Source organism: Diplotaxodon limnothrissa, linkage group LG10 (genome assembly GCF_057381915.1).
Source record: "Diplotaxodon limnothrissa isolate DT_005_m linkage group LG10, D_limnothrissa_male_GT1.1, whole genome shotgun sequence".
NCBI classification, from domain to species: Eukaryota; Metazoa; Chordata; class Actinopteri; order Cichliformes; family Cichlidae; genus Diplotaxodon; species Diplotaxodon limnothrissa.
The window spans coordinates 18,546,952-18,569,692 of record NC_140605.1 but is presented as its reverse complement, the minus strand read 5'-3'; the positions used below and the strand labels follow the sequence as shown (position 1 = coordinate 18,569,692).

Sequence of the window (22,741 nt, the reverse complement as noted above, 5' to 3'; positions counted from 1 at the left end):
CTCATCACCAAAGGTGCTGTCACTTGCTTTGTATTAAGTCCGCAGTGGATGATCCAATCAAAGAATATCTAATAGGAGGCGATAAGGAAATATCTGTCATAAAATTATCACTAGTCTCAGGGAATACCTTACACTTGAACATTAGTTATTTTTCCTTGGAATGTTATCCCCCTCCTCCTGATTCTTGTTTTTGTAATACATCAAATGGTCTTTACATGCATTTGTATTTCTTAGTTTAGTGATCTCTTTAGATTACAGGATCTGTTCCCTGACATGTTCTTCGGTTTATATCACAAACACAGCCGCTATGAGACTGCTTGATCAGGAATTAGTGCAGTAATACACCCTCTGGCCGCTTAATTAGCTACACCTGTTCAAGAGATGCAAATATCTAATCAGTCACTCACATGACAGCAAGTAATGAATAGCCAGACTTCTTCCAGCTGATAGGAAACAGTAGCTCAAATAAGCATCTTTGAAGGAGAGGGCCACACTGCTGCTCCTGTCAGCTACGAGCACGAAACTGAGGTTACAATTCACACAGGGTCACCGAAATTGGACTGTAAAGACTGTAAAATCACAGTCAGCTGTGACGTTTGGATTGAAGGTGAGAATTTGGTGTAAACATCTTTAAAGTATAAATCCATCATGCATTGTATTAACAGTGATGGTGTAATGATGTGAGGAATATTTCCTTGGCACGGCTGGTGCAAATATTGTAGCTGACCATGTCCGTCCCTGTATGACCACAGTGTACCCATCTTCCCATGGCTGCTTAACGAGCCGTGCCACAAAGCTCAAGTCATCTCACACTGGATCTTGAACTTGACAGTGAGTTTACAGCACTCAAATGACCTCCCTAGTCACGGGATATTAGTCCAATAGATGTCGTGGAACGAAGATTCCACATGGATATGGAGCTGACAAATCTGTAGTGACTGTGTGATGCTATCATGTCAATATGAACCAAATATGGATCAAAATGTCAGCATCTGTGCTGAAGAATTAATGACGTTTTAAATGCAAAAAGGGGACCAACCTGGTACTAGCCTGTGAACCTGATAAAGTTGTTGGTGAATGCTTTTTTGTTTGTTTGTTTGCTGGGGTTGTTTTTTTTTTTTTATAAATAATGTTTCAGCCTGAAATGTTAAAGCTATATTTAGTGGTGAGTCTGTATAAATACAAAAGACATAAAACTTTGTTGATCATGGAAACTTTTGAAAACTTTTTCTTCGCATATTGTTCGCAAAAATGGCAAAACACAACAAACTGCAATGTTAAAAAAGGAGCTTCTTGCGGTGGTGATCAGTATACCTGATGGGAAAAAAACACCAGATGCTGAGTAGCATCCACAGGTCATGAGTTATTTAACACGAGCTGCCATTCAGATAGGCGTTCATCCAGATCTCCTGCATGATCATCTCTCTGCGCTCAATCCTCTCCGCCCGCTCGGCCGCTTCGCTCACATAAGTCACTTCCTCCCAACCGTATATCGCCTTCCTTTCCGTGGCTGAGAGCAAAGATCTTCCCGTTCCCTCGTGGTCATCTTCTTCTTCATCTGTGTCATCCTCATCCTCGTCATCTTCCTGATACTTAACAGTAGGGCTTCCCGGCTTGGGTACAAGTCTGTGATCTCTGACCCAGCGTGCCCTGCAGGTCACTCGAACAGATACAGCCAGCAGGGTGAGCAGGAGACCAACGCACACGCTGGAGGTAAACAGCAGAGCTGCCATTTCAGGATGCTCTGTGTAGGAAACAAAGAGGGGGAGTTGCGATAAAGCATGGATTGGGAGTTAGTTCATGAGCGCATGTGTGTCAATACCTTTGATGTAAGCATATGTCAGGAGAGAGTTGCTCATCATCGCTCCTGAGTTGTCAGGCCTTCTTGAGCCTTTAGGAAAGGGCTCCTCCAGATCTGCAGGAGAAGATTGTGAAGATTACAAGTACGATGTGAAGAAGTCACAATAAAATCTTGGAACTGCGTGGACGGCATGACGCTGTTGTACCTTTTTCTGTGCCCACGCTAGGAGATGAGGTGAGGCTTACTATGTTGGGGTCTGCCACCCTTAGTAAACTCTGCGGTACTATTGGGAAAAGGACAGAAGAAGTCTTTGTATCGCTGTGAACAAAATGACTCAGTGGCTCAGTAGACCGTTTTAAACAAGCTACTTCTCACATCCAAACTGAGCCAACAATGGAGTTACACATTCAGATCGAAAATACTTTCCCTACTATTGTATTAATAATAAGCGCCCTTCAAGGCTAACACACATTGTTTTGCTCTATATGGAGCCAACACATCCAGTCAGAAGAATTCTTTCAACACCAGGCTCCAAATTACGATGCATGAATGTGACCTCGATGGCATTTGTGCCAATCACAGGAAGTTTATCAGGATGTCAACTCCAACTCACAAATCAGTTGCTCACAGTCCAATCTTCCCCTGCTATTGCGCTCTTGGGTGTGATGGGATAAGAACAGCTGATGGCTGGGATCAGCTGATAAGAATCCAGAGTAGGAAGTTAGAAATGTTCACCGATGGAGCTACCGCGTAATGAACGAGGCCAAAACAAAAACCTTCCTTTGTGTATGTGCTCCTACTTTAAAACAGCTATGTTCAATTCATCACAGGGATTGCAATTAAGGTGAATGAGGAAACAGAGAGGGTCCTACCACAAGAATAGATCACACTGAGGTACTTCCTGGTTCCTGGAAAGCATGGGTCCCTAAAGGTCTGGTTGCTGACGGGAACAGCACACTTCTGTTTGCTGTAGCAGGACTTGGAGACCAAGTGTACGGCCTCATGGTTCAGACACTCTGCAGGGAAAGAGTCAATTGCAAAAAGAGTTACTGAATAAGAAACATGGATTAACTGTAGTTAATCCATCTATTGGCTTCCGCTTATCCATATCAGGGTCGTGGGAGGGGCTTGAGCCTATCTCAGCTATTGTAGGGCAAGAGGCGGGGTGCACCCTGGACAGGTCACCAATGTGACACAGGACTAACATAGTTGTGGTTAAATTTGAATAAAATCAAAAGCATCCAGAGACCTAACTGTATCCTGTCATTGTACAATGTGAAATCAGTCACGTACAGTTTGAATGTCACACCAGGAAATGTTCCCAGAACGAAATGATAACAATGGCTGGGACACACTCCAATGAGTAAATGTATTATTCCATTATTCATGTTATTATCTGCACCTGCTTTTTCATGCTATGGGAAATGTCAAGACAAATGTGAATAGATATTTGTTTATGATAACATCAGAACATTTTCTTCTGCTTAACCAGGTCTGGGAACAGCAGCAATTAAATAAGTATCCCTCCACAAACTGCCACCTTATCACGGTCTCACACACAGAAGTTTCACAAGATTATACAATGAATTATTTAATTCTATTGAGAAGCAATATGTCGCCCTTTTTAAACTTTCACAGTGCTGTACTCTAAATGTAAAACAAACTGTGTCCTCTTTAACTTATTCGTGCATCTTGAGACCTTTCATTGCTGGAATCGTCTGCTAGAAACTCACCAAACGGGGGTGGTCTTGTCAGGTGTGAGGGGCAGGTGTCGGTGTGACCCAGCCTTCGCCCGTAGACAGCTGCATAGATGTTCAGCGCCCTGGGGGGCTTACAGCGCAGGACCATGGTTTCTCCTTCACACACCACATGTCTTTTGTGTTCAGCTGAGTGAGGGGGGGGGGGAAAAGGAGTAAAGACGACTTGGAGGAGGGTCTGATGGTGGTAGGAAACTGACGGCTGAAATTGGGTGTGGGGAGGATTTTTATGTGTGGCTGTGTAGCTATTCGCTTAAGAATGTGTGAGGAAACTTGTGCTGAAACAAAATTTGACCCGATGAACTCACTAGGTTTACACTTGTAGTCCACATGGAGGTATTTGGTAGTGCCGGGGCAGGGGTCCTTCCCAAATAGCAGGTGATTGACAGGCATCTGGCAGTCTCTGTGGCTCTGACACTCCGACAAAAGCTTCTGCACAATAAACATGGACGACAGTCAGCAAACACCATCCACAGTGAAGGAAGGACAACCAAATCAGATGCAAAGAGCCAAGCTTATGCACCGACTGGTTGACATGACGATTTTCAGACTGCGTGAAAGTGACGAGCAGCCACTAAGTAACAGCTGACCCAGTGAGAGTGAAAACAGCTCTTTACCCCACATATAAAATGCACCTGTAGGGCTGTGAAAGCTGAGCAGCTGTGATTGTGTGCCCCGAGTGGAGGGTGTGGAGCTACTCCGCAAAGCTGCATCTCGCTGCTCCCGTAGAAGGCAGACTGGATGGAGATGGTGGAGTGGCGTGGACAGTGGAGCCGCAGAGGTTGCCCATCACACGCGTGGGCAGAGTGGCTGGTAATGATCCTGGACAGGTAGTCTGTTAGACAGAAGACATGTATGCATGCACAGAAGGGAGACTTTGCTAATTTTACACATTACATTCAGAATTTCACCTAATCATACTGAATTAAAAAAAACTAAACTGTAGTAATTTATTAGCTACATAAATAAAACACTCTTTTTCTTGGATCTACTGCATCAGTAGCTGCGGAGCAGGTTGCGTGGCCTCTTTGGCGCTCTTGCAGGTGTCTCAGGTTGCTTTAAAAAAAAAAATCACTGTGGTCTTGCCTCACTCACTGTCTTTTTTTTTTTTTCAAAGTGGCATATTCGGCGAACCGGCATTCAACAAACATAACCGCCCTGTGCTGTACGGTTATACATTACATTACTACTGATTCCAAGGTGTTGAGCTGAAGCTGTGCACAGTGTATCCAAAGATAAATACATTTATAAATCCAACACTGGGGAGATGGTTCAGATAAAACACAAGAATATGAGAAGAAATGCTGCGCAGTCATTTTGTCAGCTTTACCAATACAGCAAGAAGACACAAAATAGAGAATTAAGATGTGTTACATTATACCATCCAGACTTTCTTGCTGTATCATGAACACTAGCAATGAGAAAGAGTACAGCCACATTATCTATAACACCATACATAAAAATGGCAAACAGAAGGTTCACCCCCCACACACACACCCCAGCCACCCAACCCCACTGGCAGCTGTTATTACACACCATATAACAGTGGGGCTCATACCCAACCTGCTGTAACAGAAATACTTCGTGTTCTCATTGTCTGCACGACCACCACCACCACCCTGTAATCCCCCACCCACCCACATCACCATCATCTTACCTGAGAAGTCAGCCAGTCCACTCATGCTTCTGGTCCACAGGAGTAAAGTCAGACAGAGGAGGCTGTGGCTCCAGTCCAGTCCGCGACAACGGGTCCAGCTCATGACTCGCATCCCCCGTCTCACTGATCATATTAAAAGCTGGGACGCTTAAAAAAAACCCACCGTAGGACTTCCCAGACTTCACAAGAACCCACGCCAGATGGTGAAGGCGCTCAAAGAGGCCGCGATACCGAGCTTCATCTCTGTGTCGCCTGAGCTGAGATCAAATCACTTCTTCATCCGTCTTCACCTGCAGCACAGGAGAGAGAGAAAAACAGCGGCCGTTTGGGGTTGAGTAAGATCAGCCGCTGTGTGCAGCAGCAGCAGCAATGGACCACAGAGGAGGTTGGGAATAGCAGCTGCGCAACAAGTTGTTCAAAACTGACAGACGAGGTGACGGATCCGAGCGACGCGTGGAGTGGCGAGTCTCCCACGGCGACTTCCCAAACGCTCAAGCCCGCAGATCCGTGAATGGATCCATGTGGAAACTGAAGGCGACCCACAGTAACAGCTGAGCGGGAATCATAATGTGGGCGTGGCGCATAAAACTATTTTAAAGGGAAGAGGGGCGACACGCTCGCTGGTAATGACGCACTGGCTCCCTCCCCCTCCGCGAGGCACATGTTTACTTTTTGGAACTTGCTGTTTTATTCTGCCCGTTTCCTTCGCCTTTCTCTACAACTCCTAAGCTTTATTTTATTTTTCCACATCATAGCTTTAGACCAGTGTATTATATTTGGCGGAATATTTCGGCTTTCTTCGCATATTAATCTTACATCTTCACAAAAGTAATAGAAATACTCTCATAGGACATTGTGCAAAGGTTTAATCAGTAGAAAACCTCTTAGAATTAGAAGTGCCAAATTTTGAGGTTTTAAGTGACATTTTGATTCAGTTTCTTCTCATAATCTGACACCCTAACCATGGCGCCTTTCAGTGAAGCTGGGGGCCTACTGGGTAAACTGCTCCCCAGCCCACATCCATGACCCACTCCATGGTAACCAGTCAGTCTCCGTGTCAGACTGCACAGCAGACGTACAACAGTCAAACTGACAGAGACAGTTGGGGTCTCCACGCTCAGCTCCACATAAGTGGGAGAGAGGCAAGGGTGGGTTTGGATCACAAGGGGGGTATTTTGCATATAAACTGGACAAGTTTGTTGCATTCTCCGTATTTTGGCTCCGGGTGCTCAGGCAGTGGCCCCAAAACCACTTTTACGTGCCATTATCCTTCCAAAGCCTGTGGAAGTCTGCTGTCTATCACAAAAGGTTTCCTGCACTTTGTTTTTAAGAGGTAACATAGCCATCTAGGCCAGTCAGTAAAATAACAGTGGCACATGGGTAAACAAGAAATTCATGTAATGAGGTAGTGGAAAGGCTTCTGAAATGTGTTGATGATGCAGTCTTTTTTAAAAGTATAGAAATAATGCTTTTTATTACAATTTCTTTTGTTCAAGACAACTATGTCAACATTCACCACAGGAGACCCATCAGTAATAACACAGACTATAAATCAGGGGTGTCAAACATAGACCTGGGACCCAGAATTGGCTGAAAAAAAGCTCAAATCTGACCCCACTGGGCAGCTTTGGAAAATTTCAAGGAAATCTTTGGATTTTTAACTGTATATTTACATGTTTTACAGCTTCTTCTACAGATAAAGACCTCCACCATGGCCATTTATACTACACCAAAGTAAATAAGCAATAGAAAAATAATGAAATAATATAAAGTTTCACTTTTTTGGGCAGTGAAATACCACAACCTTTCCTGTTATTTTCACACATTTACTTCTTACAATTTAGTTGTGTTGGCAGATTTGAGAAGCTTCTCTGGTCCAGCCCACTAAAGATCAAGGTGGGCTGTATGTAGCCCATGATGCAAGAGGAGTTTGACATTCCTGCTAAAAGTGTTTGGGAGACAAACATCTTTTGCGTGGTTACCAAATCCTGTTTTTTTAAATATGTTGCCATCACAACAAAGCTATTCATTTAATGCCATCTACCGTCTCTGTATTTGGGGAGAAAGATCAGACTCTCACGACATGTTGTTAGTACTTCTTCGGAGGGGAAACAACCCCTCAATTAGACTGCAGTGAACAGAAAATAAAGACAACGCTCTTGATTAGTGTTAATGATGTCTGTAACAAACAGGAAGAGGTGGAGGAACAGAAAACAGATGAAGCCAAATGTTTTTGTTCTCTAATAAATACTCTAATAGGTAACTGTGAAATAAAGAGAAATATAAAGAATAATATTGACAAGACTTTAAAGCTGGAAGTTTTGAAAAAAGTGCCTCTAAGCAGCTCTTACTTTTAGAGCACAAGGAGACTTGTCTCTGCACAGATCTGTTGGGTTGCATAAAAAGAAGCCAGAAGGTGGGTGTCAAAGCAAAGAAATTTAAGTGACTTTTATTATTTAACAAACACAGTAAATAATACAGTAACATTAGACAAATCTTCATTTAAAATCCACATTCATCTCAAGCTGGGAATCAAGTGCAGCCTGAAAACAAAAAAAAGAAATAGGATCAAATTCAATAAATCAGCCACCACATCTCATCCATTATTGAGCGAGTTTTTAGGATGCTTACCAGCTCTCTTTTTGCCTCTTCTATCTTCACTTGAGCCAGAGACGGGCTCTGTTTAGAGGAGGAAAAACAAAATTCAGAAACCCAAATTCAGGAAGTTTGTTTCCACACGTCTGAACACGGTTCAACCCTTTCCTTCAGGTTGGTTTTAATAAAGTCATTTGTGCGCAAAAAACATTACCCAAAAGGATAAAAACAGATTAAGGGGTTTGGTCGTGGAGTATTTAAAAGTCAGTAACAGAGTGAAAACAAACATACCGGGCTCAGGTCCATGTAGGGCTCCAGTTTCTTCTTTAAGGGGATTATTTCTTTTTTCAGCTCGGTGACTTCCTGTAGAGAGAAAAATAAGATGACACTTTCAGACCCTCTAAGCAGACGGTATTACATTTTCATTTCCATGGCAATGAATGGGGGCGCATGTGGAAAAGCTGAAATACCTCTGACAGCTGCACAAGAGCCTGGTGGGTGATAGACTTGTCCATGTTCCTGGATACAAGCTGAGCCTGCAGGACAGAAAGAGCAGAATAAAATCAGTGCTCTTTAGAATATCTGCTCCCTCCTGACATTAACAGGAACTCTTGGACCTGTTCTGCAGAAACATCTCTGTTCTCTAAACTGTAACGTGGTGCACACATTATATCTGGGAGATCAAACACTGATGCATAACAAAAAAACTGGAAAACTGGTCATCCCAATGAGGAAAACAGTGCATTTTTCTACACCTTTTCTTATATTTTTTGAAAACTATCTCTTTTTTGTGGTAGTGTCGTCAACACTTCATACCATCCCAAACGTTTTTAAAAAATACTTTTTCTTCTGCATCTTTTCTCCTTTACTATGACCATTCTTAGAGTTTTATATACATAAAATTGATCTTTTTGGCTTCTGATGATGGATATTTTTACTGTAACTGGAGGGTAACTGTACCTCTAAAGCTGCAGGGCAAAAACTTATTTGTACATTTTGTTATAGTTTCTCATCCAAAGCAAACCTCCAATTAATTGAGTCAACACAAAGAAACACAGAGCACTTTTAAATATCTTGATGAGTTCTGCAAAAATGTTACAGGCATTATTATCATTAGCTCTTCTTTCTTTTTCAAACTGCCTCAGATATCACTGCAATATACACATTATTCAGTCTGCCTACTGGAGTACTGGTAATGCAAGTACAAGTAGCCAATCACAACTCAGAGCATCAAGACCATCTGCTGAAGTTCAAACACAGCATCAGAATGAGCAAGAAATGGGATTAAAGTGACTTTGAACCTGGTTGATGGTTGGAGGTGCAGACAGGAGTACTGTATTATTCTAGCTTCTGGCTGAAAACGCCTCATTGATGCCAGACGGGAAGGACCAGACTGCATTGAGCTGACAGGAAGTAACTCAAATAACCACCCATTACAACCAAGGTATTCAGAAGAACCTCTCTGAATATAATACAACTAAGCTTGCAGCAGATGAGCTACAGCAGAAGAAGACTACACTGGGTGCCACTCCTGTCAGCTAAGATCAGGAAACTGAGGCGACAATTTGCCTGGGCTAAGAAAAAATTGGATTTCTAAAAAAAGATATGAAAAATGATATGAAAAAAAAAGCCTGGTCTCATGAGAAAAAAGGGGTCCAACCCTGCACTAACAAGGTATACCTAATGAAACACAAACAACATACCTCCCACCGCTCCCGTCTGTTACTGAGCTCGTTCGCCTTTGCTGTCACAAAATCCATTTTGAGCAGCTTCTCCTCAGCTTTAGCGCTCTCCACTGCCTGAGCTTTGACAGTTTTGTTGATATCCCTGAAAATTAAGATTGCCAGTATTACAAAATATGCTACATATCATCCATATAAGAACAGGTGAGTTACCTACTCTTGTAAACTTCCCCGGAGCACCAGAGTTGCCCCGAGTCTCTTTCTGAGGGCCCGGAGCTCTCTCTCAAGTCTTCTATTTGACTTCTCCGCTTCCAGAAGTTCACTAGTGAGGTTGTTTACGGCTGGCATAAAGCTGCACACAAGATGACGAGACACGAGCCAGTTTATCTCACCCTGTTTTTTTAACCTGGCCAACTTCATTGAAGAAAAAAAACAAAACAGACCTGCCCAGTGAAGTGTCTCTCACTCCAAGCACCATAGCATTGTCTACTAAAGCAGATAAGCAGTCAGCAACTGGCTTTGACAAACTGGCAGAGGACAGGCCAACACTTTGTAGAAGAACATCCTGGAGATGAGCACCTGAGTGGAGAAAACACTGAAAACTTTAAGGTGGAAGTTAATGTCTCACATAAACAGCACAGAGAAAAGTAAATCATTATAAATAAAGGCTTATTAATATTATTTGTAACAACTTGGATTTTTTTTAAATACTTTTGGCCGATATGCATCAGAGGAAGAGTACCACAGTGCAAAAGTAAAACAGATGAGGCATCAGGCAAACATACAAAGAGAAAACTAAGATGAACAGTTAAATGGTTTTAATGTAGAAATCATTGTATACTGTTTATTACTTCACTATCAGTATCTGTTCACTAGTTTAAGTCTAGACAAATGTGTTTCTGTATTCCAAGTATAATGTAAACACACTTTATAATACACCACACGTTACAGTGTAAAGGTTGTAGGCACTTTGAATTTTTAATTTCTCATCCATCACATAATAGCCATGTGCAAAAGTCAGTCCTGAAAGAGTTTGGAGTAACCATGGTGAACGTTTCATTGCCTGCAACATCATCTGTGAGGAAAACGGGACGCTGGTGGGAGGACCTGCCAGTTCTGGTGTTCTCAGGCGAATGCCAGTTAATCTGCATGGTGTTCGGTTGTGAGCACAGGTCCCACTAAAGGACCTTAATGCCACCGTCATAGTTTGTGTGTTTAGGTTTGGTAACAAAACATGCACATGATTAGCCCACTGGAGGTAATTTTGCAGGGCTCTGGCAGCACTCCTTTTGTCCCTCCTCACACAAAGGGGCCGATACTGATCTCACTGCTCGGTCGATGCCCTTCAACCCTGTCCAGCTCTCCTTGTGTCACCACTGTTTTGAGACCACGATGGAAGATACAGCAAACCGTAGTGATGTACCATCCTGGAGAAGTCGCACACTCTCTGCTGCCTGTGAATGACCTGCATCTACCCTATCAGCAGTTTCTGCCTCCTGCTTGGACAGACTGATATCCCTGAACTTTAACTGTCCTTCTATTACACTGTGACCTGCTAAATGCCTTTAAAATTAGTGCAAGTGCACTTGGATGCTGTCTTAAACCCACAGCATATTTATCTCCCCTCCCTAGATTAAATGAACTTTGTATAACTGCCTGTAAATTACTCACCCTCAGCCTGGTACTCTGCAGCTTTCTGTTTGAGGTCCTCTATAAGGAGGGCTGTGTCACTGCAGCGGGCTTCGCTGGACTGGGCGAGCTGGTACAGGATGTCCACTGTCCGTGTGTTGACTTCAAACTGTGGCACAACCTGCTCACCAAACACGGCGCCGAGCCAGCTGTTCACCTGAGGATGCCACAACAAGCAGGAACATATAAACACGGGGCAGCAAAAGCAGTCAGCGGGATATGCTCCCGAAACAGAAAAATACCTTCTTAATCTTCTCACACATGACTACTGAAAGGTCGTCACAAACCAAAACAAACGTCTTCTCGAAAACTGCAAATGTTTTCGCGCCCCCGAAATCATCCCAAAAACTTCCTGGTTACCGGCCAATGAGAACACAGGGCAAAACCACGTCAAGTAACAAACGAGAGACATATGTTTTTTCTATATTTTCTAAGATATTTCATAATACAAAATTAAATAAAAGATAAACAGGCGTAATCAATCACAGTTGGTAAGTTAAATAAAAATATATATTAAAAAAAACTTTTTCCAAAACACTGTTTCCGGTTCACGTTTCCTGTGGGCAAACAAAGATGAAGAAAAACTTAAAATAGATCGCCTCCATTTCCGTTCAGTTCGACGGAACTAAAGAGACTTGTAGACTTGGATTGTTAGAGCTAACCAAAGCTAAACTCAAAGCTACAACTCTTGAAATAAAACTAAAAATTACAATTTCAACAAATTAACAAAACAACATGAACCTACCTAAATAAAAATGTGGAGGGAATGTCTTAAATTTTTAACTTTTCCAATTTGGTCACATTTTTCACAAGTGATATTGGCTCTTTTGTTGTATTATTGTTCTGAATCAGTCTGGATTCAGTCTCAAACTCTGACATTTTCTTCTTCTTTCAACTCCTTACTTTAGGGGTCATTACAACAGACCATATGCTTCCATCTCATCCTATCCCTAGCATCCTCTTCTGTCACAACAACCTTCTGCATGTCTTCCTTCACTACATCGCTGAATATTCTCTTTGGTCTTCCTCTTTCCCTTCTCCCTGGTAGTTTCATATTCATCATCCTTTCCCCACTGTGTCCACCATTCCTCCTATGTCCAAATCATCTCAGCTGTGCTTCTCTAACTTTGTCTCCAAAATGTTCAACCTGAACTATTCCTATGAAGACTTTAGTATCTTCAGTTTAGCCACCTCTGGTCTTTTTGGGAGTGCCACTGCCTCCAAACCAAATATCATGGCACATCTCACTAGAATCTTCCAAAGCTTCTCTTTCACGCTCGCTGCTATCCTTCTGTCTTTACATTCATATCCACCATGCTTGCACTGTGTTCTTCACATCTCATGTGTATTGTTTGTTGCTTTGGATGACTGATCCTAGGTATTTATTCTCATTCACCTTCACCATCTCTACTCATCTCTGTGTGCGTTGAGACAACAGGTTTTGTGATTTGGTGCTGTATAAATAAAACAGAATTTAATTACTCTTTGGAGTTTCACTACTTTTAGTAACGTTTTACCTGACCTGCTGTTTTTGTTGTTGGTGTCAGATTAATTATAACACAGTGAATGATGAATGTTGGTTAGAGGTGGCCCCTGTGATTTGTTTTTATTTTTCATTTATTTATTTGCCCAGAGACCCAACAGAATCGCCACTGATATACGCTTTGTTCTCACCGGGCTGAGTGCCACAAGCTAATAAATAAATACGTTAACGGCCAACAAACAACAACAAGCTAACAAATATTCATATTTAAAATTATTATTTAAAAAAATGCATCCGAGTGGAAGGACGAAAGCGGAAGTGCGTGCAGGTTAACGTTTCGTATCGTCGGATACCTCTCGGATGGTTACTTCACCGTCAACAACCCGCCGAAGTTCAAAATAGCTTGTTTGAAAAAGCGAGTAGAAATGGCGACGAGGAAACAGTTGGAAAAATCTTATAGTAAAAGTGTAAATAACTCCACGTTTGACGCGTCCAGCATAGACTCCACCACGGTCGGGGAAAAGCTTTTCCGCCCCACCGAGAACGAGGAGGAGAACGGCGATGACGGACCTGTGGTCTTCATCTGCGCGAAATGCAAGCTGCCTGTCGGCGATTCATTGTCCTGGGATGGAAGTGAAGATGATCTAAACCAAATCAGACTGAAGCGTAAGTTTGGCTTGGGAGATTGTTTGCCCTTTTAGCCCAGAGCCGGCCCAAGTTGTTATGGGTCCAGAGTTTGATTTGGGGCCCCCTTGTAGGCTCAACGCCTACCACCCACCCCAGCACCAGCAATATTAACTATATGTTATCAATGCTTGATTGTTTGTGCATTGTACCCATTTTACAAAGTTAACTATTTAAACTGCTTCTGAAATTTTCAAAAGGGCAAAACAATCATAAAGAATTTAACAGAAATGTAAATATTATTTTCTTATGTGAACTTCAAATGTAAAAAATGAAAAAAGTTAATAGATTAAATAAGTATTTGAGTAAAAACACCCTCTACTTAAAGTCGGTGTTAATATATCTGTAACTTTGTGCCTCAACTAATGAAAGTGCCCTTCTGACATGCATTTTACCTTTCATATTTATTACTTTAAAAGGAGATACATGTTAAAATGAATGAAAAGACTGATGGCCTGGTGTGCTTATTTACAGGATGTGAATTTACAGATTTTTGAGCTGCGTTCAGCTGACCTATTTTTTATCCTTAGGGGTCACTGACAATGTCATGATTGGAAAGGAGAACCGACTGTACGAAGCAAGTAAAAAGTCTCTCTGGTAAGATGATGCCCAGCAGTAAAATATGTATTCCAGTCCTTTACTACCACCTAGTTTACTACTAGTTAATACTAGTGTAGCACAAAACTTACAATGTTCACAAGTGGATGAAAGCACCAGAACTTGCACATAGGAGTCTTTTATGATTTCTTATTTAATCAAGTCCATTAGGGCAAGGACAGAGAGACTCAAGAGGAGCTTCTATCCCCAAGCCATCCGTGCCCTAAACACACACACCCGCCCTCTCACATCATCTATAATTGACTGAGACAGGACTCTCTTCCAGACACTTAACCAAGGAACAATGTACATTTCAAATTCCTTTAATTTTAAATATGTTTATATTGTCTATTCTGTAAAATAGTCAGATGTCTATAATAATAATTTCCCCCAGGGATCAATAAAGTATTCTGATTCTGATTCTGATTCTGATATTAATGTACAGAATTCACCTGCTTGCTGCTACCACTCCCCCCCCCCCCCCCCCCCCCAATTTTTGCACATGTCGAGGAGCGTGTCAGGTTACATTTCACTGTGTGTTATACTTGTATAACTATACATGTGACAAATAAAGAACCTTGAACCTTGAAAACTCAAGATGGTCTCTAATTTCAGTAAAGACTTGGATTTCCCTTTTTTGATTGATGCTAGTGTCAAATTCTACACATCCAACCATGTGGGAGTTGACTTTAGAAGTCTGAAATTACTCATAAAAACTTCCTGAGAGGATTGTGGAATCAGGTTGAACAGATAGTGTTTTTGTTTCAGTCACATCACCTGGATGGACCTCTCACACTCCTCACTCAGTTCTGTGGCCCTTGAAAAGCTTGATGCATAGGTAGCAGGTGATCATCTTCTTGCACTGCTGAGGTGTTCTTGAAGCAAAGGTTGCTTTGATGGTGGCTTTCAGCTGGTCTGTGTTATGGGGTGTTTGTCATCTTCCTGTTGACAAATCCCCACCGATTCTCTCTCTGATTCAAGTCAGGGGAGTTAGCTGACCCATCGAGCACAGCAATAACATCAGGTGATCAGCAGATGGAAGAATGTGCTGTAGATGCTTCAGTTGTCTCTAGCCAAGGAAAGGCTTGATATGTGGAGTACAACAGTTGCCGGTCCTTCGCCGAGGATGTCTGTGTGTGGTGACAGCAACCTCAGAGCACTGTGAAGATCTCCCAAGTTCTTGAATCAACCTTTCTTGACAATCAAGTCTGCAATGATCCCTCCTGCTAGTTCACTTTTTCCTACCACACTTTTCCTCTTCATGCAAACTTTCCATTAATATTCAGTACTCTGTGAACAGCCTTTTCAGCTATGAAAAGTGTTGATAGTTGTCAGATAACTGCAGTGGACTCTGAGATAGATCTACCTCTGAAGCGTTGCAGTTTTAGTACAGGTAGAGCAGTAATACCACATGTGCATGCCTGATTCCACAACGTCCATCGGGGCAGGAGCAGGGTAAGCCATTCTTTTGGCATTTTTTATATATATGTATGTGTGTCCTTGTTGGAGTAAATCTGTTTCTCTGTTTGAATGTTGTGTTTTTTCCTCCTTTAATTTCTCTACAGTTTGGTTGTGGATCTCATCTGTCGAGGCTGCCATTCTGTGCTTGGCATGGTGTACACATCCACCCCTAAGAACCTGGACCACAAGAGGTTTACCTTCTGTTTCAGTGTCGCTGACATCGACAGGTGCGTTTTTGGGACAGACTTTAGTTTAAACAACAACAAAACATGGTTCATGAATTCACTACTTTTCTGATGACTCCATGCGGATAATGCATCACATTGCAAAGCTCAAATCATCTCAATCAAGTTGGTTTGTTGAACCTGACAATGAGCTCAGTGCATTATAGAGAAGCTATAACAGAGAAAATTTGGGATGTGGAGGAACGGAAAATTAACATTGATGTGCCAACAATTCTGCAGCAACTGTGTGATGCCATCATGTAAATATGGACCAAAATATCTGAGGAGTGTTTTCGGCACCTTTTTGAATCTACAGCAAATCTTGTGGCTCTTTTTGAACCTTGAAGGCAAAAAGGTTGTCTAACCCAGTGTACCCAGCAGTGTACCCCCACTTAAAACATGGATCTTTAGTATATACTCACGATGAAATAGAAGAGGAAGAAGTAAAATCTCCCGTGCAACTTTTCACAAAGATTTAAAGAATAAAATATTTTGATGATTTGTTAAAGTAGATTAATAACTGAGACACAAAGCTTTGACATTTTACATATCAAACAGAAGAGATGAGACATGTTGTATATTGTTATTTTAGAACAAATTTTTATTAATATTTTAGTTATTTTGCAATAAGCTGTACTGTCTCTGGTCATGATATTGTATTTAATACCATTAATCGTAATGTGTTCATGGTGTGAATCCTCCTTTTACAACTTTATTGACAGTGGAAATCTTTTTCAGCTACGTGCTCGGCTCTGGAGGCCAGATGTTGGCAGCAGAGGGCCCCAAAGAGCAGCCAGTAACACTGGAGTACAGAGGCATTGTTGAACAACAGCTGACAGAGGTAAATTACTACTGCTGCTTCTCTTTGTCTGCTTTCCCTGATGATGTCTTGCTTTGGGAAAAACAAAATGTTTCACGTAATGAGCAGATTTTCTGCTCTAAAGCTCACTGTAAACTGATTATATCTCCAAACGCAGGTTGACATTAGTCCTTAAAATTGTATTGTTGCTTTGCAAAAAGTATTAATGTTAAAAAATCAAAATCTGGTCAGCAGGTCTAAACTCTGAAATAGTTTTTCTTTATTGACCTGTCTCTGACATAGTACTTTCTCATTAGCAACAAGCAGCGCTTTCGTTGATGCCCAATGCATAGGTTGTACTAACGGTGACATCAGCTTACTTCTGGGAAACCCTTTGTGCTGTAACTGGCAGGCAGACACTAATATCAGACATTACCTCATCTATCCGTCTCGTCTTTTGCAAGCACTATACCATTTTCTCTGGAATAATAGCAGTGATGTTAATATGTTTAGGGTTCAGTGTTGACATCCAAATCTCCTGTTTGCAGTTATCCAATATCTCAATTTTAATTTCCTTACCCTAATTTAGTGTCATCTTATAATTCTCATTATCACTGCTCAGGAATTCTAGTCAGGTTTTTCACGGGAATCGTGGAATGACTCCCAAAGTTGAAGTCTAAATCACCCTTTGTTTAAAATATCCCACAAAACCACTAATTGGCCAGTAGGCGGCGATAGCGTGCAGGAGCGCCTGCCAGCCCTTCCACACTCTCTTGCACCGGGGACAATAGATGTGATACAGACCATGCTGAGGAATCTTCGCTGGAGAAAAACATGTTTTGGTCATGGAGTGTTTTTGTCACGGTAGCTTGGTGTGTGTGCGCGGTGCTCTGCTTTCACTTTGCACCAACCTGTGAGTTTTCATCACAGACCATGTGAACCATTGCATTTTGAGATGTTATCTGTGCAGCAGTATATTAGGAACAGGTTATGCTGATTATGGGACAAGAAAAACAAAGCACGAGCAGCGTATGTCTTTTTAAATATCTAGAAAGACTTGTAGGTGTGTCTAAAGTTCGTTAAATGCTTTGTTAAATTTTTTTGCCCGTGACCTGAGTATTTGTGTATAATTGCCTTCCCTCTTCCTTTTCCATTTTTGTGATCCACCAAAAGATATACGTGAAAACCCCCCCAGTTCATCTGATTAAATTAAACCAGTGTCACTGCTGTGAGAATATTACTACACTGTGTGTGACGCAGACAAAGGGATACCCCAGGAAAGTGCATAATGAAGTGAAGATATTTACCTCATACTGGCTTTGGTTAATATTTGGGTTGGATTTACTTCTTAAATCCATCTTGCTTTGAGTGTTTAGTGCTTGTCTATATAGATTACAGATTAATCAGACTATAACTACACAACAGTTATATTAATTTCTGGTTATAGGCAGGTTGTCTTGTTAGCTATTGGTGCATTGTAACAAGATTATAAAGGTTTTTTGATTAGCTCAGATATTAACATCGCCGCTTTCTATTATTACTTGTTTGCAGACAAAACCCTACATCAAGATGATACACTTCAAAAACCCAGTTTCAACTTTAAGGCTTCAATTTTTAAGATATCTAGCTGGGTGTTTTTTAAATCCAAGGCTCATGTAGGTATAAAGTTAAACGTTTTATTGCTCAGTAAAATGTTTTGATAGTAACAGGTCTGAACTTTCATCAGTTGTTAATGTTTTTGAGTTTGAAAAGTGTCATTTTAGTCTGTTAACTGAATTTTGGTTTATGTTTATGACATTTATTGCTAACCAAGTTAAAGTACAGGTCAAGTTTTACTGTTTTCTGGCATTTTATATCAGGATTGGCTCATTATTTGGGGAAATAAATGACAGAACTGTAACTCAGATTTTCTAGATACATGTGCCGTTATCGATTCTGCTCATAGAGCCTAGCCTTTATCGAGTCCTAAATAGTTTTCTGCGTCAAGCATCCCATAGCTTTCCAACAAACAAAAACCACAAACAAACAAAGAAACAGAAAGCGTAGGAAAAAACGGCTGGCAGGTAACTCAGGTGTGCAAAAGCTCCATGCTTAACGAGTTTGACATCATTGTCTTCCACTCAGTTAGAAAAACAGAAAAACACGTCCCTGTGTTTGCAGCACGGAGTGAATAATTTGGCGTCTGTTTCTGTTTTACCAGTTCTCGTACACTGACTATGAGATTAAAAAAAACAAAACAAAAAATTGTTGCGTGCGCCCATTTTGTTAAATGAAAGGAAGGTGTGATAGGAGGATAGTTTTTATTCTCTTTGCAAAATGTAAAACGACAAACAAAAATCGTGCAGCAGTTTTGGTAAACACAGGTGCCATTCGTGCTCTCTCTCCGAACCCTTTTGCTCTTGGTCTTTGTTCTCAGCTATCTGATGATGCTCGTGGCTCCTGATGCCATGCTTAATGTATTCTGTCTGTCTGCCTCCCTGTCCCTCCGTCTGTCTGTCTGTGACTTGCAGACACTTGTTTGGGTTTTTAATCTTCTACCCTCAGTGACCTGTCTCCCCCACCCCTCCCACTCTCTCACTGCTCCTCACACCCGTCTGCCCCTGACCACTTCCTCTCTGGGTTACCTCATTCTTCTTCACTGTCTCCCTGTACCAATTATCTTTACTCCTCCTCCCCACTTTCTTCCTCACTGCTGCTCCCCGCTGCTCCCTTCATTTCCCACCTGTCCCGTTTCCCCCTTTGTTTCTTCCCCGCTCTGAATCCCTCCCTCCTCTCTCTATCCTCTACCTGCCCAAAACGCAACACAATTTCTAAACCATCCTTTTCTCTCTTTCCATGAACCCCCCCCCCCAATCTTTTCTAGATGAAAATGCTGGTCATGTCCATGGCACACAGGCTAGAGGAGATCGAGATTGGCCTTCAGGAGGGATGCGATGACGCCTGACAGCGATGTTTAATATCCACACCCCTCAGCTGTACCTTTACATTAACGCTTTTATCTGTGACATATTCCTCGAGTTATATGAGTCGTCCTGACCGCAACACCTAAAAACACACACACACACACACACAAAGCTTCCACTCTGCTTTGTCCTGATTACCAGTGGTGAAACAAAGCCTCCCTGCACTTGTAATCAATCACGTTGCCAGCTCTCGCGGCTCATGGCACCGTCTTCCCTGTAGGTCGTAGTGCAGAATGAATGCGCGCTACGAGCAGAATGTTTATTTGTTCGGGATCTCATCAAACAGGCTGCTCACTCAGCACAATGCTGTATTGATCTGGCCACTCGACTCAAGGCCACACACACTTTTTCTTTGTTCTCTCCCTCAAGTGTGGAGCCTTGAAATCAGGCTCGGATACATGCTTTTAAACGTCCAGTCGTCGCAGGAACTGATGAGTATTTGCATTATTCTGTTCCAATGATGACTGAATTTTCCAGAATGGGTGGAAATTACCATCTGTTTCTCTGTGCGTTTACTCATTGTTGGATTGTTCGTTTTGTTCTCAAAGTTACATGTTTTTCTCATCTGCGTAATAAAGCATTGAAGTTTCAAACATGTTCCGGCATTGTCAGTTTCACATTGCAGTTTAAACCAAGCGAGACAACTTTAAACTGTCAGGATAATCTTTTTAAATGTTTCTTTTGCACTTAAATTGTTTGGGGATCAGTGGCTTATCCTGCTTTGTCTTTAATTAGACGTATTTCTTGGATTTAAGAGTTAAACAACCAGTTTAAGACCATCAAAACTGGGAAGGTTGCTTAAGTCGGGGTCAGTGGGTTGATTAAATGTTAGAGCATTAAAAAGTGTTTGTTTGTTAGCTGACCTCTAATGTGCCTAGCAACACTTTCTACCAAAAAGCAGCTCCACGCCGTACCGCTTGCCCTCCCTCACCCACGAGGTTTCATCAGCCTCACACAACAACAACAGTGAGAAACGGCCAACCAGCACGCTGTATCCAAGGGCAGGTTGCGATGGCAACTGAGAGCACGTGCTACGCTGACTGCCTGTTGCCATCTCGTCATCGTGTTCACCGCCGGAGGAACAGCCAGCCAGCTCGCTGGCCAGCATGCCTGTCAACAGACGTTAGCCCCCCCCCCCACTCGTGTTCAACCACACACCACACACAAGGGAAGAGTCGTGAATGAGCTCACCCCTCCAGCCCCCCAACATTAATCTCTGTGTGATGTTTTTCTCTCTCTCTCTCTCGTAACTCCACCCTTGGTTCTTTCTCCCTCCCCCTCCCTCTAATTCTCCCCACCCTCTACTGTTGTTGTTGGTAGTGGGGGCGAAGTCAAAACAACAACAAACAAACCGCATGGTTTTTGTTGTTTCTGGTAGCGGTGGTCGCAGCAGAAGTGTTGTCTTTATCCAGCTCTCGCTTAAGGATGAGTTGCCTGTTCGCATCCTGCGGATGGATGATGCAAGCCAGCCGACCAGTCCAGATGTGCGCTGTTGCACCCTGTTACACAGGGTGGGTAGCAGGCTCGTTTTGGAATACATTTCCCAGTTTGCTTTGTTTTTTCCCCATAGAATGAAATGAAGCTTAAAGGCTGTTACCTCTGTTTAAAGTCTGCATCTCAGGGAACGGCTCAGTGGATCGCCTCTGAACTCATCTGGCCGTTTTTATATATAGACTTGGTGTTGGTGGATGTGTTGCACTACTGAGTGCAATTATTGCACCGATTTCACCCCGTTCACCTCTTACTTCTGAACCAATCGTTACCACCCAAACCAGGACCAACATAGAAACACACGTCTGTCAGTACCTCTCATTCTACAAGCACTCGGGGACAAAGGATGAATAATGCAGAGGTAGCGTCTGAGTGAAAGTCGCCTCCCCTCTCTCCCCTGTTTTCACCTTCCCTAAGCAATAAGGAAGCAATGTTGCCATGGAGGCAATGAAGCCTCGGCACGGCAGCAGCCAATTGAAGCCTTTTCTGTGTGAAACAGAGGACCAATGGCTGCTCAGACTGATGCTGTTATTGCCACGGACTCTGTGAGCTGATTGGCTGTGCTCTGCTCTTTGATTGAATTTCTGATCTTGTTTTTGGAGAGGAAAAAATATCTCAGGGAGTGCCACCTGTGCCAACTTTGAAAATATGTTTGGGTTTTTTTCGATGGATAGAAAAGGATTATCTTGTGAGAAGGCAAATGTTTCAGTTTTATTGGTTTTGAGAGCATTAAATGATGCTTCTTGTAATTTGGTTCTGATAATACTTGAGGGATGAGGGTGAGAGTGGTAATGAGATGGTTGTGTGTCAGATGTTTTGTTAAGGAAAACATTGAAAACATTATATCTGTACTATTTTTTTCAACCTGCGCAATAGATGACTTTATTTAATCCTCGTTTCTGCCTTTTCCTATCCTGGTATTTGGTTTTCCTCCGACAAAGGGACCACACCCCACCAGTTGCTCACAGCTGGTTTTGGACCATTTCCTGGTTTAACCCTTCATTTTACACAAAACTGTGCATGTTCACTGTGCCTCCTAACACTGAGTGCTTTAAAAATATTGTTTAATAAATAATAATAATGATGATGTAATAAACAGATAATTATTAAAAAATAAATTAAATATCCCACTGGACTTTTGCCGTGGCTGATTGCCCCTACTTTTCCAGCGTGGTGGACTGACCAACAGTATGCTTGAACAGAATCTTTTTTTTTTTTTTTTTTTTTTTTACATTTAAGTCATGGAGACAGTCTGGAGCCATCTTTGTCTTTGTTTCCCACAGATTTGTTGGAAGGTCGGTTAATAAACGTCTTCATCTGGGAGGTTCCCAAATGTAGGATGATCTTAGGTCTTTGTTCAACTTCACCCAGTTCAGATTAACTAATAAAACGTCTCTGCCCTCTCAAGGTTGATGACCTTCCTCTGTGTCTGTGATGGAACTATATAACCGACCAGTCGGTGACTCGTCTGACGGAATAACCCCAATCCCCTCTGAGTGCTCAAACAAAGCCTCCTACTTCATTAGAAACATCTGCTTGTTTATTTCCCCCTAAGTCTTTGTGTACAACCGTGGCTGCCAGGTAGTCTAGCTGCCTCTCACTCTCTCCTCCTCTTCCTCCTCCTCCTCCTCTGCTGGTGTGAGCGCTGCTGAGGGAGGCTGTACTGGTCTGTGTGGCTGGACCTGGATGTTCAGGTTGTCTATGTGCAAACATCCCTGGTGTGTGTAGCAGGTTAATCGTCTGTTTTTCTCAGACACAAAGCCTCGTCCCTTTGCCAGTGACACCCTGGTGAGAGTGTGTGCGTGTGTCTATCTGTATATGTGACGAGCAGGGGGCTGAAAAAGGGATTAGTGTCATC

The 22,741-nt window shown here is 42.3% G+C and overlaps 3 protein-coding genes across 3 annotated transcripts; 1 reads left to right on the top strand and 2 right to left on the bottom strand.

Annotated features, from left to right (window-relative positions):
• Positions 1-1,172: 1,172 nt before the first annotated feature.
• eva1c (eva-1 homolog C (C. elegans)) lies at positions 1,173-5,754 on the bottom strand. Its single transcript, XM_085363808.1, has 8 exons — positions 5,216-5,754; positions 4,194-4,393; positions 3,867-3,990; positions 3,535-3,687; positions 2,674-2,817; positions 2,007-2,084; positions 1,823-1,915; positions 1,173-1,744 (listed from the first exon to the last, which is right to left on the bottom strand). Exons 1-8 carry the CDS (start codon positions 5,325-5,327, stop codon positions 1,368-1,370), a joined length of 1,281 nt encoding a protein of 426 aa, XP_085219934.1. The 5' UTR covers positions 5,328-5,754; the 3' UTR covers positions 1,173-1,367.
• Positions 5,755-7,713: 1,959 nt separating this feature from the next.
• On the bottom strand, positions 7,714-11,444 carry haus1 (HAUS augmin-like complex, subunit 1). The gene is made up of 9 exons (XM_085363807.1): positions 11,424-11,444; positions 11,164-11,338; positions 9,936-10,071; positions 9,710-9,844; positions 9,514-9,637; positions 8,281-8,346; positions 8,102-8,173; positions 7,847-7,894; positions 7,714-7,758 (listed from the first exon to the last, which is right to left on the bottom strand). The coding sequence occupies exons 1-9, from the start codon at positions 11,442-11,444 to the stop codon at positions 7,714-7,716; spliced, it is 822 nt and encodes a 273-aa protein (XP_085219933.1).
• Positions 11,445-13,089: 1,645 nt separating this feature from the next.
• Positions 13,090-19,373, top strand: mis18a (MIS18 kinetochore protein A). The gene is made up of 5 exons (XM_085363806.1): positions 13,090-13,330; positions 13,879-13,945; positions 15,511-15,633; positions 16,369-16,471; positions 19,293-19,373. The coding sequence occupies exons 1-5, from the start codon at positions 13,090-13,092 to the stop codon at positions 19,371-19,373; spliced, it is 615 nt and encodes a 204-aa protein (XP_085219932.1).
• The last annotated feature ends 3,368 nt before the right edge of the window (positions 19,374-22,741 follow it).